Here is a 15,170-nt window from a genome sequence, read left to right on the forward strand (position 1 = left end):
CCTGAATAAAATAGTTTTGGCAAGTGATAGCAGCATACCTTACAGTCTGAATTACGCTTGTCCAGCAAAGGGACTGTTTACGAACTGCGCGAGCGTCCTAAGCAGTGGTAGGTGCTGGATTATATATATATTTGTCCTATATACACCGCATGGTCCAAGCATACCGCATCAGCGGTTATATATTTATAAACGTTGTGCGGCATGACCATGCGAGGCCCTATTGCGGCGTTAGCCCGTTTTCTCTTGCTTTTTCGAGAAGGAGAGGATGATAACCGAATTTCTTTTTCGGTTGTGTTCGTTCCGTTCTCTACGACGCACTCACACGTATTACGGAAATTTTGTCCTCAAACATACGCATCGCATTCTTTTTATGCGATCTCCCATATATATTTTGGCTGTATGTAGGCAAAAAATGCAATTCCGAAGCGCACAGCTTACATATGTACTGTGCTGGTTCACCAACCGCAGTGATCCCTGTGTTGAGCAGTGCCATCGGCCTCATGCAGGAAGGCTACCGTAGACATATGGTAACTTGAAGCCTACTAGACTTCAAATGCGCGAGAACGATGCCGGTGCATCACAAATATTTGATTGCGCCTGCCGCTTAGATGTTTCGTGGTATCCTTAGGTTGACCGTGCACGAGCATGCGCTCTTATGCTTTATGTTCTACTCCTTACGCCAAGTGATCAGATATTGAGCAGATTTACCATTTCATGCTGCTAATACAGAGACACCAGTTTTTTTTGTTGAATTAAAACTGATCAAAGCAAAATAGTTAACAATACATACACACACCGCGGCTGATAAAATGCGTCACATTTTTGCGTCCCCAAAAGATATTTCCGCCTACTGTAGTTACCGATGCACCGAAAGGCTTCCGTGACGACCTTATATGAACGGACATGGCGTAAGTTTCCCAAAGTACCATCTAAAACATCTCAAAATCGTTCCGCAGCACGCGACAGGATGGATGGATGGATGGATGTTATGAGCGTCCCCTTTGGAACGGGGTGGTGGCTTGCGCCACCAAGCTCTTGCTACTATGCTGCCTACAGCAATACTTTCAAGCAGCGCCGCGCCGGATCGCCCAAGCCAGAGAGGAGGAAAAGCTTTCCGCGCGCCCTATCCTCCTCGCCCGATGAAACGGTAGGGAGCCTGCATGTGCATTAGGCAAGGGCTATGCCAGAGCCCCCATTTTTTTTTCGGTGGGTTATCTCTTCTCGCGTTGAACGCTGGCATGATCGGGACAAATGTGCTGCATGTGCACCGCAGCAGTAAAGCGATGGAGACTGAAGGACGCCAACCGGGTACAACTTTCGAAAACAACGCCGAGAGCTGTGAAGTTGAGCAGCTGGTCGTTGCAAATGGTGCAAGCGACGAACCAGTGAAGAGGGAGTTCAACTCGTTGAACACCTCTGAACTGGAGGCTGTGTTGAGTGACCCAAACACCACGATGTCGAAACGCTACCGGAAAAGGGTGTTGCGAAGAATAGAGTGGCTCAAGCGGAGACCCGAGAGAAAGTATGTATACATAACACGCGACTACAAACACAATCGTTAAGCAGTTTCTTGGAGTTCAGTACCTTGCAGAATCGGCTTACCTGTCTCGTATCATAAATGTGGGGTAAGGTTAAGCGAATTCGTGGTGTGCGTTGTGCTTATTTACGTTTGGCCGCCTGCGGGGCATCTCAGTATTCAATGTCACGAACCACGACCTCCTCTTATACAACCTCCGCTGTTCCATTAGAGAATGTACTGTGTGTTTCAGCGCAACGCGACAAAATTTTGTTTTGTAATACAGTAAAACGTGTTGAGGCAATGAACTTGAGGTAGTGCATATGGTACGCTCAAATTTATCGAGTAGGATGCCCATGTCAGGCCTGCGAGGTTGGGGGGGTCACGCAGAAGTACGGCCACATATATTTTTTTTTAGGAATACTCCATTTGGCACATTCTATCAGCCACCAAAAGGCGCTATTTTAGGTTTCCTGTAATAAATCATTATGCCTGTAACAATGACTGGCTCTGTTAGTGCAGTTCCAGCATGTGCCTAGAATCCGCGTATTCGAAATGAAACTGTGCATTCCATTTAAAATGTGGGTATCATTCAGTTTCTGACACCTGCCATGTATTGCGGAAAAAACTGGCATTTTCGTCCTCACTAAGAAATGAATTTGTCAGTATTTTCAGTGTAAATATCCACAGGATGTACAATGTAAATTTACCATGCTTCTAAAATTGGCGTTGCATCCATCCCTTAGAGATGACTGGCTACTTTATTGCCATTAGCAATCGATCTGATGGGTAATGCATAGTTAGGTTTTATATAATGATTATTATGAAAGGCGGCACATATCCAGTGACCCAAGTCGGCGTCAAAAAGGCTTATTCAAGAGCACCACATAACCAGTGTAGAAAAAAGTTGAATAATAGATGCGGCCAGCCAGTGTCGGCAGCCAGAAGCTGTCGTCGTCCCTGCCATCTGCCATGATGTAGCTGTGCTGGCAGTGGACAACACATTTTTGCAAACATTCAGAACTCAAGACAAGCTACTGGCGAATGATTACTTAGTTTTTAAAGATACCCGACTCTGAGATTGGCTTGCTAATAGTTTCTGACAACCTATGGCAAGTCGTTACAGGTGAAGTCATCCACTGCCCAGATGTTTGAGGCCTTTTCGCGACTGACACCATATTCGGTTGGACAATCCAAGGACAGGTCTGTCAAAAGGCTCTATTGGACTGCAGCACTCGTCTCCTGATCACCGTCTTATAAGTGGATGCTACAAAAAAAAAAAAAAAAAAACACACACACACAGCAGAAATTCTGCTGTCTTTCTGGAAAATTGAGCCCATGGTATTGCTGACTGGAGTGAATGTCTCTGTGATAAGGCACTCGTACAGTTCAAGGAAGTGGTCAAAGATTCTAGTGCGAGATGTACGGTTGTGCTGCTATGGAAAGACAACTGCAAATGTTTTTTGGAGGACATCCGTGATATGACTAATAACCGTCGTCAAAAGCTTGTCGGAAGACTTTCTCACCATGATGGTCTACTGGAGAAACATGGCAGAACGGTAAGCCTATAGTTACAGCGTTACAGTTGGGACATACTGAAGTTGTGCCCAAAATGAGCTCTGATGATAACAGAGTATATATTGCATGCCACATCGTGAAGTTGTACGAGAAGACTCTGACAACGAAGTTGAGAGTTGCATTTAACATGTTATCGCATGCACAAGAATACGCCACTCAACGAATGTTTGGAAAAAGGGGCGAACTTTAATTGAGATCTTCTCCAAGTTTTGCTCTGTTTTCAATGGTGTCGAATAACCATAAATGCTGCCATCGAGAAGGCGTATAGAAGTACAGGAATCGGATCACAATACATCTTGTTTTCTGTGGTTCGAGAATGTACCCTGTGGCGAAAATGATAGCATCATTGAATGGCAAATGACACGCGTGCCATTTGGATTGACATCAAGCCCTTTTGTTCTAACAACAACAATATCCTACCACTTGTACAACGTAAGTGCAGAAGACAGAATGCTCGCTGGAAAGTGGAAGAAGAGTTTCTATGTGGAGTATTCGCTGATAGGAGCTGAAAGTTTTGACGAAGGCTTGGATGTGTACAACGGGGCAAGGTTAATTATGAGTAATGCCAGAATGAACCTTCGGGAGTCGAAAACAAACTACAACCAACTGCAGGAAGTTTTTGAGGGAAATAAAGAGCGTCTAGATGAATTTCACAGCAGCTCAGCAGCAGTCCTACGTATGCACTGGAACACCAATGACAACTACTTGGAATGTTCTACAAAGTCAGTAATGGAGTTTCCCAGTGTGGTCAAGACAGACACCAAGCACACATTACTAAGAACGTCATTCAAGCTATTCGATCCCCTTGGCATTCTCTTGCCTTCTACTGCAACTTCCCGAGCTTCTATTGCGAAGGTTACGGTATTTGGAAATCACGTGGCATGCTGAATGATGAAAGGAACTGGAAGCAACCTTGATGGAGTGGTGTGCTACAGTTACTCAGTGCAGGATGGCCAAGTTTTCATGATGTGTCGGGACTCGACTCTGAGGACACGACAGGTAAAGAGTTGAGGACTCTACTCCTGCAAGTGCGGCCTATGTACAACTCCTACATTTTGACCTATGGATATTCACAAGCAGGAGAACTGCCCTCAGTGTGCCCGGTCCGCTTTCTGGTTGGGAATTCGATCCTTATCAGTCGAAGAGATTGTATGCTTCAGTACTGTCAGAAGCTTATTGATCACCTGTGGAAACAATGGGAATGATAGAAAAAGTATTTCCCTAAATTAAGATCTGTGCAGCAGTACCCTGAAAGATCTGACCAAAGTATGATAATGCACGTCGTTTTTAATGCAAGACATCAAAGCTTTGATGTTTTTGGCCACTGACTCGAGTACTACAACATCCCTGCCCTGCCACGATGGATTGGTACGACCTTGCTGCATTGAAACACAAGGCGGCAAAGTACTTAAAAGACCTGTTCAAGTTTTGCATCACCTGCAGATGCCAAGTGCAGCATCTTGGGCAGGGCAGGATATAGAAAAGGATATAATAAAAGTGGCCAGCCAGTATAGGCAAGTAATAGAAAGAGGACGTTAGAATGCATAGGTGCTACGCCATGGCTCCTGCCCGAGTTTTTCTAACCCATTGCCATCTAAGTATCTGTACCCATTGTTGCATACCCAGTGACCCACACCGGTCCAACATTTGGTTTTTAACTAAGTTCCCTCAGTACAGCAGCCTGATGCTCGACCCATTTGACCATGGACTGCCCACTGACCTAAGTAGGCAGGAAAGAGGCTGTGCGCAACACACGCACATACATACATACATACATACATACATACATACATACATACATACATACATACATACATACATACATACATACATACATACATACATACATACATACATACATACATACATATAGCAAACTGGGGAAGTTCCCAAAGAATGCACATTGCATTAAAAACCCAGGGTTTGTGCTAATTTTACTATGCATATGAATATGTTTTTAAATCAAATTGCCTTCCAGTAGCTTGCAACGCAGACATTCGTTCAGGCACAAGGATGGGCTGCTGCTGGTATTTTGATTTCCTTACTGGTGGAGTATGTGAAGGTATGAGACTGCAGTGTGAGGACATGGCTTCTCGGGCACTGTAAACCATAACAAGTTTCGTTAGCAGCTAGGTAAGCATTAATGATGCTGAAACAACCTTGGAATGTTTTAAAGTTTGTTACAAAGCACATTGCAAACTCTGCTCATTGCAGGTCATCTAAATGTCCCTCCCTTATTGAAAAAGAAATTCAGAGCCCTTCCACTATGTGAACATAGAAGACCAGAAAATTAAGCGCACAACACAGAGGTGACCCAGAATATTGAACAAAAGCACGAAGGTATTTATCGTCCTAATCTGTGGTCATCGTGGCGATATAGGTACATGCACACAGATTCGCATATCACCTCTGTTATTAAATGTGTCCGTCATGCTAGACAATGAATGGCTCATGCCCTGTAAATGCAGCCTCTCCATTCCGACAACAGAAGAGAAGTGAAATTCTATGCAGGAATGATGAGTGGCAACGGAGCCAGCTGTGGAAGATGACGACGCTCGAGCCATTGTTGGTGATGATAGGTTTTTGCACAACGGAGCCAGTTGTGGATGAAGACAACTACGCGAGCAGTGGCATAGCGCATTTGCACCGTTGGCACCGATAATTTTTTAACAGTCCTTTTTGAAAAAGTTGTACAAAACATTTTTTTTCAAAAACATCTGTTCTTACCCTTGTGACTGGGACTTCTTTGGGTCCCACATGTGACAAGGGTAGTCATGTGACAAGGGTAGTTCAAGGGTGCGTTAAGGTCCTCGAGCCCACAGGGGTATGTGCCATTGAGCTTGGACCCTTGCTGCACTATCATCAAGATTGGCCCATTATGGTGATTTGTTTTTGCCAACAGCTTTGGGGGGGGGGGGGGACACTTTTTTTTTTTTTTCAGATCCTAGCCATCCTAGACAGTTTCACTGTAAAAACAGAAAGTTGTTTGCTGTACTGATCTTAGGGGGGTAATATATGGCAATATTCTTGGCTGCCTTTATGGATTAGTTACTAATTTGTTAGCACAGGAATATTTTTTGTCTTGGCCCAACTTCTGTGAGACATCTCATGAGTGTGTATGCAGACGTGAAGCTTGTATAAAGACTGAATAACGTCACTGCTTTCTGTATTTATTGCTGTCCTTAAGAAAAGGTACTTGAAGCTTGTTCATGCTTGTATAACCTAAGAGCTAGTTGAATTAAGGTCAGCACAGTTCCTTCGTGTTGATATTTTCAGTACATCTGTCATTTATGTATAGAGAATTGACCTTGGGGCAGCCGCGAAAAATTTTTGTGACGAAGGTTCCTTTCTTTACTCAACATTGCTGCATAACTGTGAGAGTTTTTTTTCCATTCTGGTTGAAACATTTAACATGAAATGGCTGGCAGAGTTTTAAAATAGAACACTGCTGCACTTACACTGCAGTGTGCTTCAGATGCTTTCAATGAACGACCTGCAAAAATATCTAAGCTGGATGCCCTGTATAGCCCTCTTTCTAGTTGAAAAGTCGTGTTCATAGATATCCTCTTCAGTTCTTTTTTAAATCAAAATGGCATTGCCTTCTCTGCCTGTTTAGCAAACACCCTAAAAGTGAAGGTCTTTACAAAGGGTTACAAAAGAACTTCAACAGGCATTGCAGAGTCAAGTTTGAAAAAAAAAAGTCAGCTGGTATAAACAGTTGGAGCAAAGCCTTCTAGAGCAGCTAAACTATACAATTTCGGCACATTCTTCATTGACAGAAACTGGAAGCAGTGTCGGATGTGTACTGTCAGCCACTTGTGACATTTATCTGATCTTTCTATGACTCAAACAAATTGTGTAGTGTATGGTGCTGCGTATTGGTGCCCATTAATCAGCCGCTGCATGCCATTAACCTGGTTCTTAATTGTGACTTGGCCTACTTGTGTGCCTCAGCAATACTCTAATGTGCTGTGAATGAACTAAAGTGAATTAAATTTAGCAGAACTCCCAAGATTTTTCAATACATGAGCGTTTTAGAACCTGTCCAGCTCCTTCTTCAGGGGTGAGATTGCAAGGGGTGAAGTGGTGCTTGTGAAGGTTTTGTACTTGCTCCTCGTGGCAACAAAAGTGTGGCAATCCTGCTCAAACCTTGCATGTAAATTCTCAGGAGAGTTCCAAAAGGACGGGTAATGTTTTGGGCTTCGTTTTTCTAAACATGCCACAACTTCTAAAGGAGCCACCTCTGGTATTTCTTTTCTCTCACCAATACAATGGCACTGTTGGTGTCACAGCGGTAGTCGAATCGCTCACAGTACTCTACTACGGCACTGCATTCTTTGTTGAAATGGCAAAGTCACTTTCTATGTTGTCAGATTCTTTGGTCTCAACTAGGTAGATCGCTGCCATAGGTTTACCTATGAAGTTAAGATGAAGTTGCATAGATGTCGTGGAACAGTTGTATCTTGATGCAGCCACTGAATTCATGTCACAAATCAAATTGTGGGGCTTTTCAACAGATTTCTAAGGAAATGGGCTGTTTAACAGAAATATCTAATCAGTACCCATTTTAGTTAATGATGCAAGGCTACCTTTGCATGCACAAGTGCACTGTTTCCCCATTATATTGTTATGCTATTCCACTGCTTTCTGGCTTTGATGCAGGGCTTTGGAGAAAGAGAAGAAGAAACGCAAGCGTGAGGAGTTTAAATCTGCAAATGGGGATTTAGTAGTGCATAGGCCTAAGTTCACCAAGATGGACGAATCCTTGTGCAAGATTCGGGTGGCCATCGACCTCTCTTTGGACAGCCACATGACTGACAAGGTACAGTAAGATTTAGGTGATCATCATAGGTATGCAAACTATAAGGGTGTGCAACAAGAAATTTATCTGTGAACTTGTAAATTGGGTGGCTCACCATTGTACGCAGAATAGTTTCCTCGACAGAGTGCCTTAGGAGATACTTTCAGGCTGCATATAACACACACCACAGCATAACACAGCACAAAAATGTAATGTTTCTGAACTGCCGACTGCCAATGAAGAGAGCAGCTGATTGTACCATGAAAAGATGAATGCTTTAGAATTGCTGTGTAGAATTTTTTGCATACACTCATAGTGAAATGCTTGGATTTTTGGTGAGTGTTAATGTCAGTTCTTTTTCGTTACCCTCTCCTTTAGTATGTAACCTGCATCAATGTGCTAAATTCTGCACCAGTAGTGTTATATGGCCAGTAGCAAACCTTCAATAGAATACTGTTTGCTAGGAGCTACAGTGACAGCAACTTGTGATTTTGACTGCAGCTCTAAGGGCAATGCATTTGAAACTGAGAAAGATAAGGATACTGGCACAAGCAAGTTGTACAGTCCACATGTTGTGTAAACATGTGCCCACATGTTTTGTACCTTGTAAAGTTGCATGTGGATCCACGTGACCTGGTTAGTTGCTGGTATGGCTCAGTGGCTATGGCATTCTGCTGCTAAGCATGAGGTTGTGGTTTGGTTACCAGCCGTGGCGGCCACATTGCAGGGGAGGTGAAATGCAAAAGGAAACTTTTCAGGAAACTACGCAGTAATGTTTAAGCATAAGTATATGCTCTTACTAGATTAATGACTGAGGCTTATCATATTTTCAAAGCAGGTGATGAGTGCATAAGCCTGGCTTCAATTATGTTGCTGGCAAACAAGATGGCTTTGCTGGATAAGACACACTTTCTTTTCTTCTGCTTGTTCGTGTTTATTTTTTTGTGATAATGGGGATGTCGTGCCTATATATTTGTGCATGTGCCAACAACTTTTACTTGAAAGTCAACATCTTGTTGTGTTCCTTCTTCCTAATGTTCATCTTTCCTTGCACTGTTTAGCCATAATGAATTCATACTGACTAACTCACCTTTCGTTGCATTTATTTAGGTGCATGTTAACGAACCCAGGCTTCTAGAGATTAATCTGGAGTCCCCCGCTACGGTCTCGCTCATAACCAGCTGTGGGGTTTCCCGATTTAAAACCCACAATTTTATTGGACCTGTTAAGACATCATCTGGTAATTAAAAGAAGTGGGCCATCTTCTTCAGCCAGCACTAGGCTGAGAAGTGCTCGAGTACAGAACAAGCATTTGAATTGCCTTTAAGCATGTGGCACAAACCAAATTTCAGCCATGCTATTGCAGGGTGCTGTTGATCCCAAAGCCTTTCCCATCTTGCCAAAGACTGTCACTGGTTGTTGGAAACCAAAGAAAATATTTCATGCACTGATTCTGCTGGGATTGAACCTCAACCAGTCACCAGGTGGTCAGAAAAGGGAAGAGAGAACTGCACCACCAGTTGGGCAAGGAGTTAAACTTTTAACCTCTCTGAAACTGACAGTCTACTGACGAACAAATAATTTCATGAGCTCTAATATGCACTTGGAGGGGTCACTGCTGCTTGTGAAGCATGTGGCACATGTGTGAACACAACAAACATCAAAACAGGAAGCCTAGGTGTTAGGTGGGGATTAAGAATATGGTGAATGCACTTGATATGACGACAGTTGATGATGACAAAAGGAGGAGAAAAGTGATCCACTAGATGTAACAAAAAGGCTATGAAAGCAGTTTAGTGTATATATTGCTGTAAAGAGAGGCATTTCATACTTACCTTTTCGCTTAGGTATGGGTAGGATGCCCTCGCTCTTTCCTTTCTTTTCTCGTGCAGCTTACCATGCTTGGTTATGAGGCAACTGTACTACCAGCATAAATTCGAACACAATTTCGAAGCTACTCTAAAGCATTGTTTTGTTTCCATGTCCAGCTGCATTTGAAATAATGGCTTAATTCAGGCTTCAATATTGTCACATAGTAGTGATGTTGAAGAACACAGCAGCAAAACTGCCAGTGACAAAACTAACTTTTTATTGGGCAGACTTGCCCACAAAAGCAAGTTACACTCAAAGCACAATGATAGCGGCGAACACAGTCAGCGATCGTCAGAATCTGATCTGCAGGTTAAGCGCGTCAGCTTTTATATATCAGTCGTTGAAAGTTCCAGTGTAATCACTGGTGCCCGCATGCCTTCCAGAAACTATTACACAATTCGTGTCAGGCATTCAATCTGATTATACACAGTTCTGTGGGAACATACACAACAGATAGAATCAATGATAACATTCATGTAAATTCGAAATCATGCTGGTGCATCTTGAGCTGAGCGATTTGTTAGCCTGTGAAAAGTGGTCACCAGAGAAAGACTAACAAGTACACATGTAATTAGGTACTTTTTGGTCTACTCTGTGCTTGGAAATGCTGCAGAGTGATTGCACATGCTTTCATGTAATAATCAATGTGTAACAGGAATTCTGAAAACTTATTTTCTGCTCGTGTTTCCATTTCTGCTGATGGTACAACACGAACTATGTAATTTCCTGGTTTGCATATTTTTTACGTGGGAGAGAGACCGAATTTCATTAAGGAAAACTGAACGGCAGCTCTGCACATTGATTTCAGGAGAAGGGGAAGTGTCGCAAGCAGATTCAGCGCTGCTATTCACTCAACCGCAGGTCTCCAGCCCCTGTCCAGGTAAGGTGGGCGGCTTGTTGCCATGCTTACTTAAGCTTTAGATTTTCTTGAGAAAGGAATTGCACTGTTGCACAAAAGTTGCACTGTTGCCACAAAGGCACTATGCTTTACTTAATGCTGGCGTCGAACTGCCCCTTGACTTGCTCAACAAAACAACAGATATGTAATATATATTGTATCGCTGCAAAATAAGAACATTGTGATAAACATGTGAATAAATATATGTGGGCTCTTTGTAAAAGTTGATGAAGTGTCCTATGTTCTATTCTCTTTTGGATTTGTGAACTGTTACTGTTTCAAATTTTGTGCATGAATTAATGAAAGCAAAGTATTATTAATAGAACGGATCACTGACCAATGTAAAAAAAAGAACACACTTGACGTTTGTTTTGTATAAACAATATCAAAGTATGAACCAATTGTTAAGATATTTTTTGTATGTGGACGTTGTGAAGAAGTAGTTAGAGCAGGTCTTAGCAAAGATGACGAAGGGCCAGGAGGTTTGGAATAACGACGGTGGCTTCCATTATAGCCTAGCCCTACTGTGTATTATTACAAATTGGCGGAGCTGCATACTTTCTGTGTGGAGGGCATTCAAGTCAGGATGTGGGTGGACAAATCAACGCGGTGCCATACGAATTTTGGATGCAACCCCTCAAGATGAAGTGCAACAAGCTCTTCCAGAAGTTCTGAGCACTGGTGCATTTGTCTCCTATATAAGCTCTAGGACAAAGCCTACATCAGATGCAGTGGTGTAGCTAGAAATTTCGTTCGGAGGGGGGGGGGGGTGGCTCATGACAGCTTGGCCTCCTCCTTATAGAATTTGCTGAGGAATCAAATACATGAATAACTGCACTGCCATTGCCAAAGATGCTGCAAACGAATTCTTGAGCGATACGCACTGTCAAGACAAGCAAAATCTGTATTTTCTTATAAAAGAATATACTCTTATATCCCAAAAATTGTGCCCAATATAACTAATATCGATGGTTCCATGCTTTTTGTCTATTTAATATGTAAAGAAAATATCACACGAACTTAACAACCATATCAGTTTGAAAACGGCAAAGCAGTTTATGCCGCTGATATGAAAAAGGTACCCGCCCTGGCTGCTCAGTGTTTATGGTGTTGCGCTGCTAAGCAGGAGGTGGCGGGATCGAATCCTGGCTACGGCGGCTACACTTCGATTGGGGTGAAATACGAAAGCACCTGTGTACTTAGATTTAGGTGCATGTTAAAGAACCCCAGGTGGTCCAAATTTCTGGAGACCCCTACTGCGGCGTGCCTCATAATCAGAAAGTGGTTTTGGCACATTAAAGAAAAAAATGAAAAATGTAAAAGCCATGAAATGAACAAGTTGAGGACACATATTTTAATGAAACATTGTCATTCGAGAACCTTGTTTACATTTTTATACATATGCAATGGCCAGGGAAACATCTTAATGACATTGTCCTTTGTTCCAATGTATTGCGCAGAAGCAACTGTCACCGGTTGTGTATTGTGAGTAATTGCACCGTAATTATAGTTGCAACAGAGAGGCCATATAGTAAACATGAGTTCTGCAAAAAATATACGAGGTTGAGTAAAATGAAAGTGAGCCAATGCGAATATACGACAAACGGGTGCTTTATTTAAAAGAAGTCTCTATGAGCATTTAGGCATTTGTCTCGCTGACTAACGAGTCGCATGATTCCTGTCTCATAAAACTCCTTGGGTTGCTGCTTCAAAAAGTCTGTGACTGACTCTTTCACGTCGTCGTCCGACAAGAATCAGGTTCCCTTGAGCTGTTTTTTCAGTTGCCCAAAAAAGGGAAATCGCAAGGCGACAGGTCTGGACTGTATGACGGGTGCTGCAGCGGTTTCCACTTGAAGTTTGCAAGTTTAATGTTACCCACATCAGCGACGTGGGGATGGGCATTGCCGTGCAGCAAGATGACCCCATTCATCTATTTTCCACATTGTTTGTTCTTGATTGTGACATGCAGCTGATCCAGCGTTTCACAATACCAGAAACGATTGATAGTCTCTCCAGGTTTAGCAAATTCTATCAGTAATGGCCCCTGACGATCGAAAAAAAAGTGAGCACCTTTCCGGCAGAAATAATGGCATTTTCTTTTTTTGGTGGGTGGTGCATTCGGATGTTTCTACTGTAAGCATTGCTGTCATGTTTTGGGCTCATAATAGTGGCACCATGATTCATCCCCGGTGACAACTGCAGACAAGAAGTCGTCACCCTCATTGTGATACCAGATCAAATGAGTCAAGGCAGCGCTGAACCTCTCCGTCTTCTGGCGGAGATTCCTATAATCTTGGCATCCATTGCGCACACAAGAGCCGATAACAAAGATGTTCATGAATCACGGTGTGAAACGAACCACGACTGATGTTCCATCAGAAGGGGACTGCCATCGGAAGGGGCACAATGCCTGCCTACTCTTCAGAAGGGAGGTGACAGCAACACAAAAATGGAAGGTAGGTAGTAGGGGAGGAAAAAGGAAAGGAACAGAATAATGGAAAGAATAAAGTAGAACACACAGTACAGATCACTCACAGTAGGGCTGGTGACTGATGGTCACGTTACTACAGAATGTTGAATAGAATAGTTTTGACACTACAAACGTGAACCTAAGTTAGTTAACGCTAGAAAAGTAGAGCGTGATGAGCCTGATTACGTTTAGACGCACAACTACTGGGGTACAAACATTCGAGTGTCGTACATTGTAGGCCAAGGAGATGATAGTCTCTTGCCAGTGACATGCACTGCACACTGAATGTGGGACACTCGCATATAAGGTGCTGAAGTGTCTTGCAGCAGCCACAAGACATATGCGATGGACTGGCCACATGTCCTTGTCTGTATAAACATTTGTGCTCGTTCACGCAGCCAACCTTCAGCTTGGGTAGTTGTGCTCTAGCGTGACGAGGCAAGCCTCGACCGTGGACACGGGGTGGGCACGTTCTGTTTGCGACGCACTGGTCTGGATGCTGCTTGAGTAGGTGGCAATGAATCAGCAGGCGAGCATCATCAAGCTTGCACAAAATTTCTGGGCAGTCACAGCTGTTATGAGTGCAAGTTGAAGCCAGTCAATCAGCTTCTTCATTTCTGGCGATTCCTACGTGTGAAGGTATCCATTGAGCAAAGAGAGATACCCCACGTGATGAAATTTTGCTTTCAGAGTCAGTAATGCTGTGCATAACTGGGCAATCACTCTCACTGCATTTTAACCTGCTAAGGGCGGTATGGGAGTCTGTATAGATGGTAATCTTCAATGTAGTTAACTCCTCTTACACATATTTGAGTGCAACATTAATGGCTGCTAGCTCTGCAGTTGTTGACGAAGTTGGATGAGGTATTTGAAAGATACGCCTTGCTTGAGTCGAAGGGCAGCAGAAAGCTGCAGAGGCACCTTGACCATTGCTGTGTATAGATGCATCTGTGAATACTTGAAGATAATTTGGAAACCTTTCGAACATGCGAGACTAAGCGAATTGGAATATTGCCAAAACAGGCATATCAGACTTTTTGTGTACGTCAGGGATTGTGAGGTAAATGGGTAATTCATGTGTCGTGGTATCTTTTGCAAGTGGAGGTATAACTGAAGCAGCATGTCCAGAAATGTCAGTGATATTCATAAATAATGCTGCCATTTTTCCCATGCGAGATAACAGGCGGTGAAGGAGACGATTAAGGAGCGATTGACCATTTGATGTGCGGTGCAGACGCTCAATATGATGTAGAGCTCTCTGGTCTGCTTGCAGCCTCAAGGGTAACTGATGTGGTTCAGTGAGTAATGCAACAGATTGCGCCTCACGAGGTAATCCAAGCATTTGTCTCCCGCAGGGGTGTTTGCGTCAGCAGGCGTTTGGGGTATTGTGACACCACGTACCCGACCACACGAGGGTTGGATCCTCCCGCGTGTAGCCGTGCGCGGCTTAGCCGTGTCCGGGGAAAAGGATATCCTGGGGGTTGAGCTGATGCCGGGTGTTCGGACCTTTAAGGCCCCTCGACTGAGGCAGCACACCTCTTTGGCCTCCACTTCACGCAGACGGTACCCCTGGGCTGACCCCCCCAGGGGAAATCAGCTGGTTGCCTTTCCCTGTCCCCCTCTCTGAACTTTTTCTTTCCTGTATACTTTCGCATCTGTCCTCTCTTCTCTTCTGTTACCTCCACATTTTCATAGGCAGCTTTTGTTAACTTTGTGTATATGCCCTCTCTTGAGTATGTTATATTGGGTTATGGCAGCAATGCACGGCAGCAGCCTCACATGTTAAGTGCTACAGCATCCCCTAGTTGGTCTCCGTGGTGGGTGGTCTCCATTGCTGCCAAAAAATGACTGAAGTATTATGGGAACACCTGCATTTCCACATTTACTTCATGGTCACCCTCAAAAGAGGGGACGCACTGATGAAATTCTAAGCCTCTTCAAACCAAAAGAAATCTTCCCCCGATTTCAAGTTGTACACAGTGAAAAAACTGAAAAACTAGCTAGAACTGTATCTCCATTTCTTCGCATAATAGTT

General features: G+C 43.5%; 1 protein-coding gene across 2 annotated transcripts in view; it reads left to right on the forward strand.

Annotated features, from left to right (window-relative positions):
- Positions 1-1,153: 1,153 nt before the first annotated feature.
- LOC139051268 (tRNA methyltransferase 10 homolog A-like) overlaps positions 1,154-15,170 on the forward strand; it is a 45,376-nt gene continuing 31,359 nt past the window's right edge. For both annotated transcript variants that reach the window (XM_070528268.1, XM_070528269.1), the window contains exons 1-3: positions 1,154-1,522; positions 7,757-7,916; positions 10,576-10,647. In XM_070528268.1, the coding sequence (XP_070384369.1) occupies positions 1,161-1,522; positions 7,757-7,916; positions 10,576-10,647 (594 nt within the window). In that variant the 5' untranslated portion in view covers positions 1,154-1,160. The remainder of the gene's footprint in view (positions 1,523-7,756; positions 7,917-10,575; positions 10,648-15,170) is intronic.

This window comes from Dermacentor albipictus, unplaced genomic scaffold, assembly GCF_038994185.2.
Source record: "Dermacentor albipictus isolate Rhodes 1998 colony unplaced genomic scaffold, USDA_Dalb.pri_finalv2 scaffold_11, whole genome shotgun sequence".
Taxonomy (NCBI): domain Eukaryota; kingdom Metazoa; phylum Arthropoda; class Arachnida; order Ixodida; family Ixodidae; genus Dermacentor; species Dermacentor albipictus.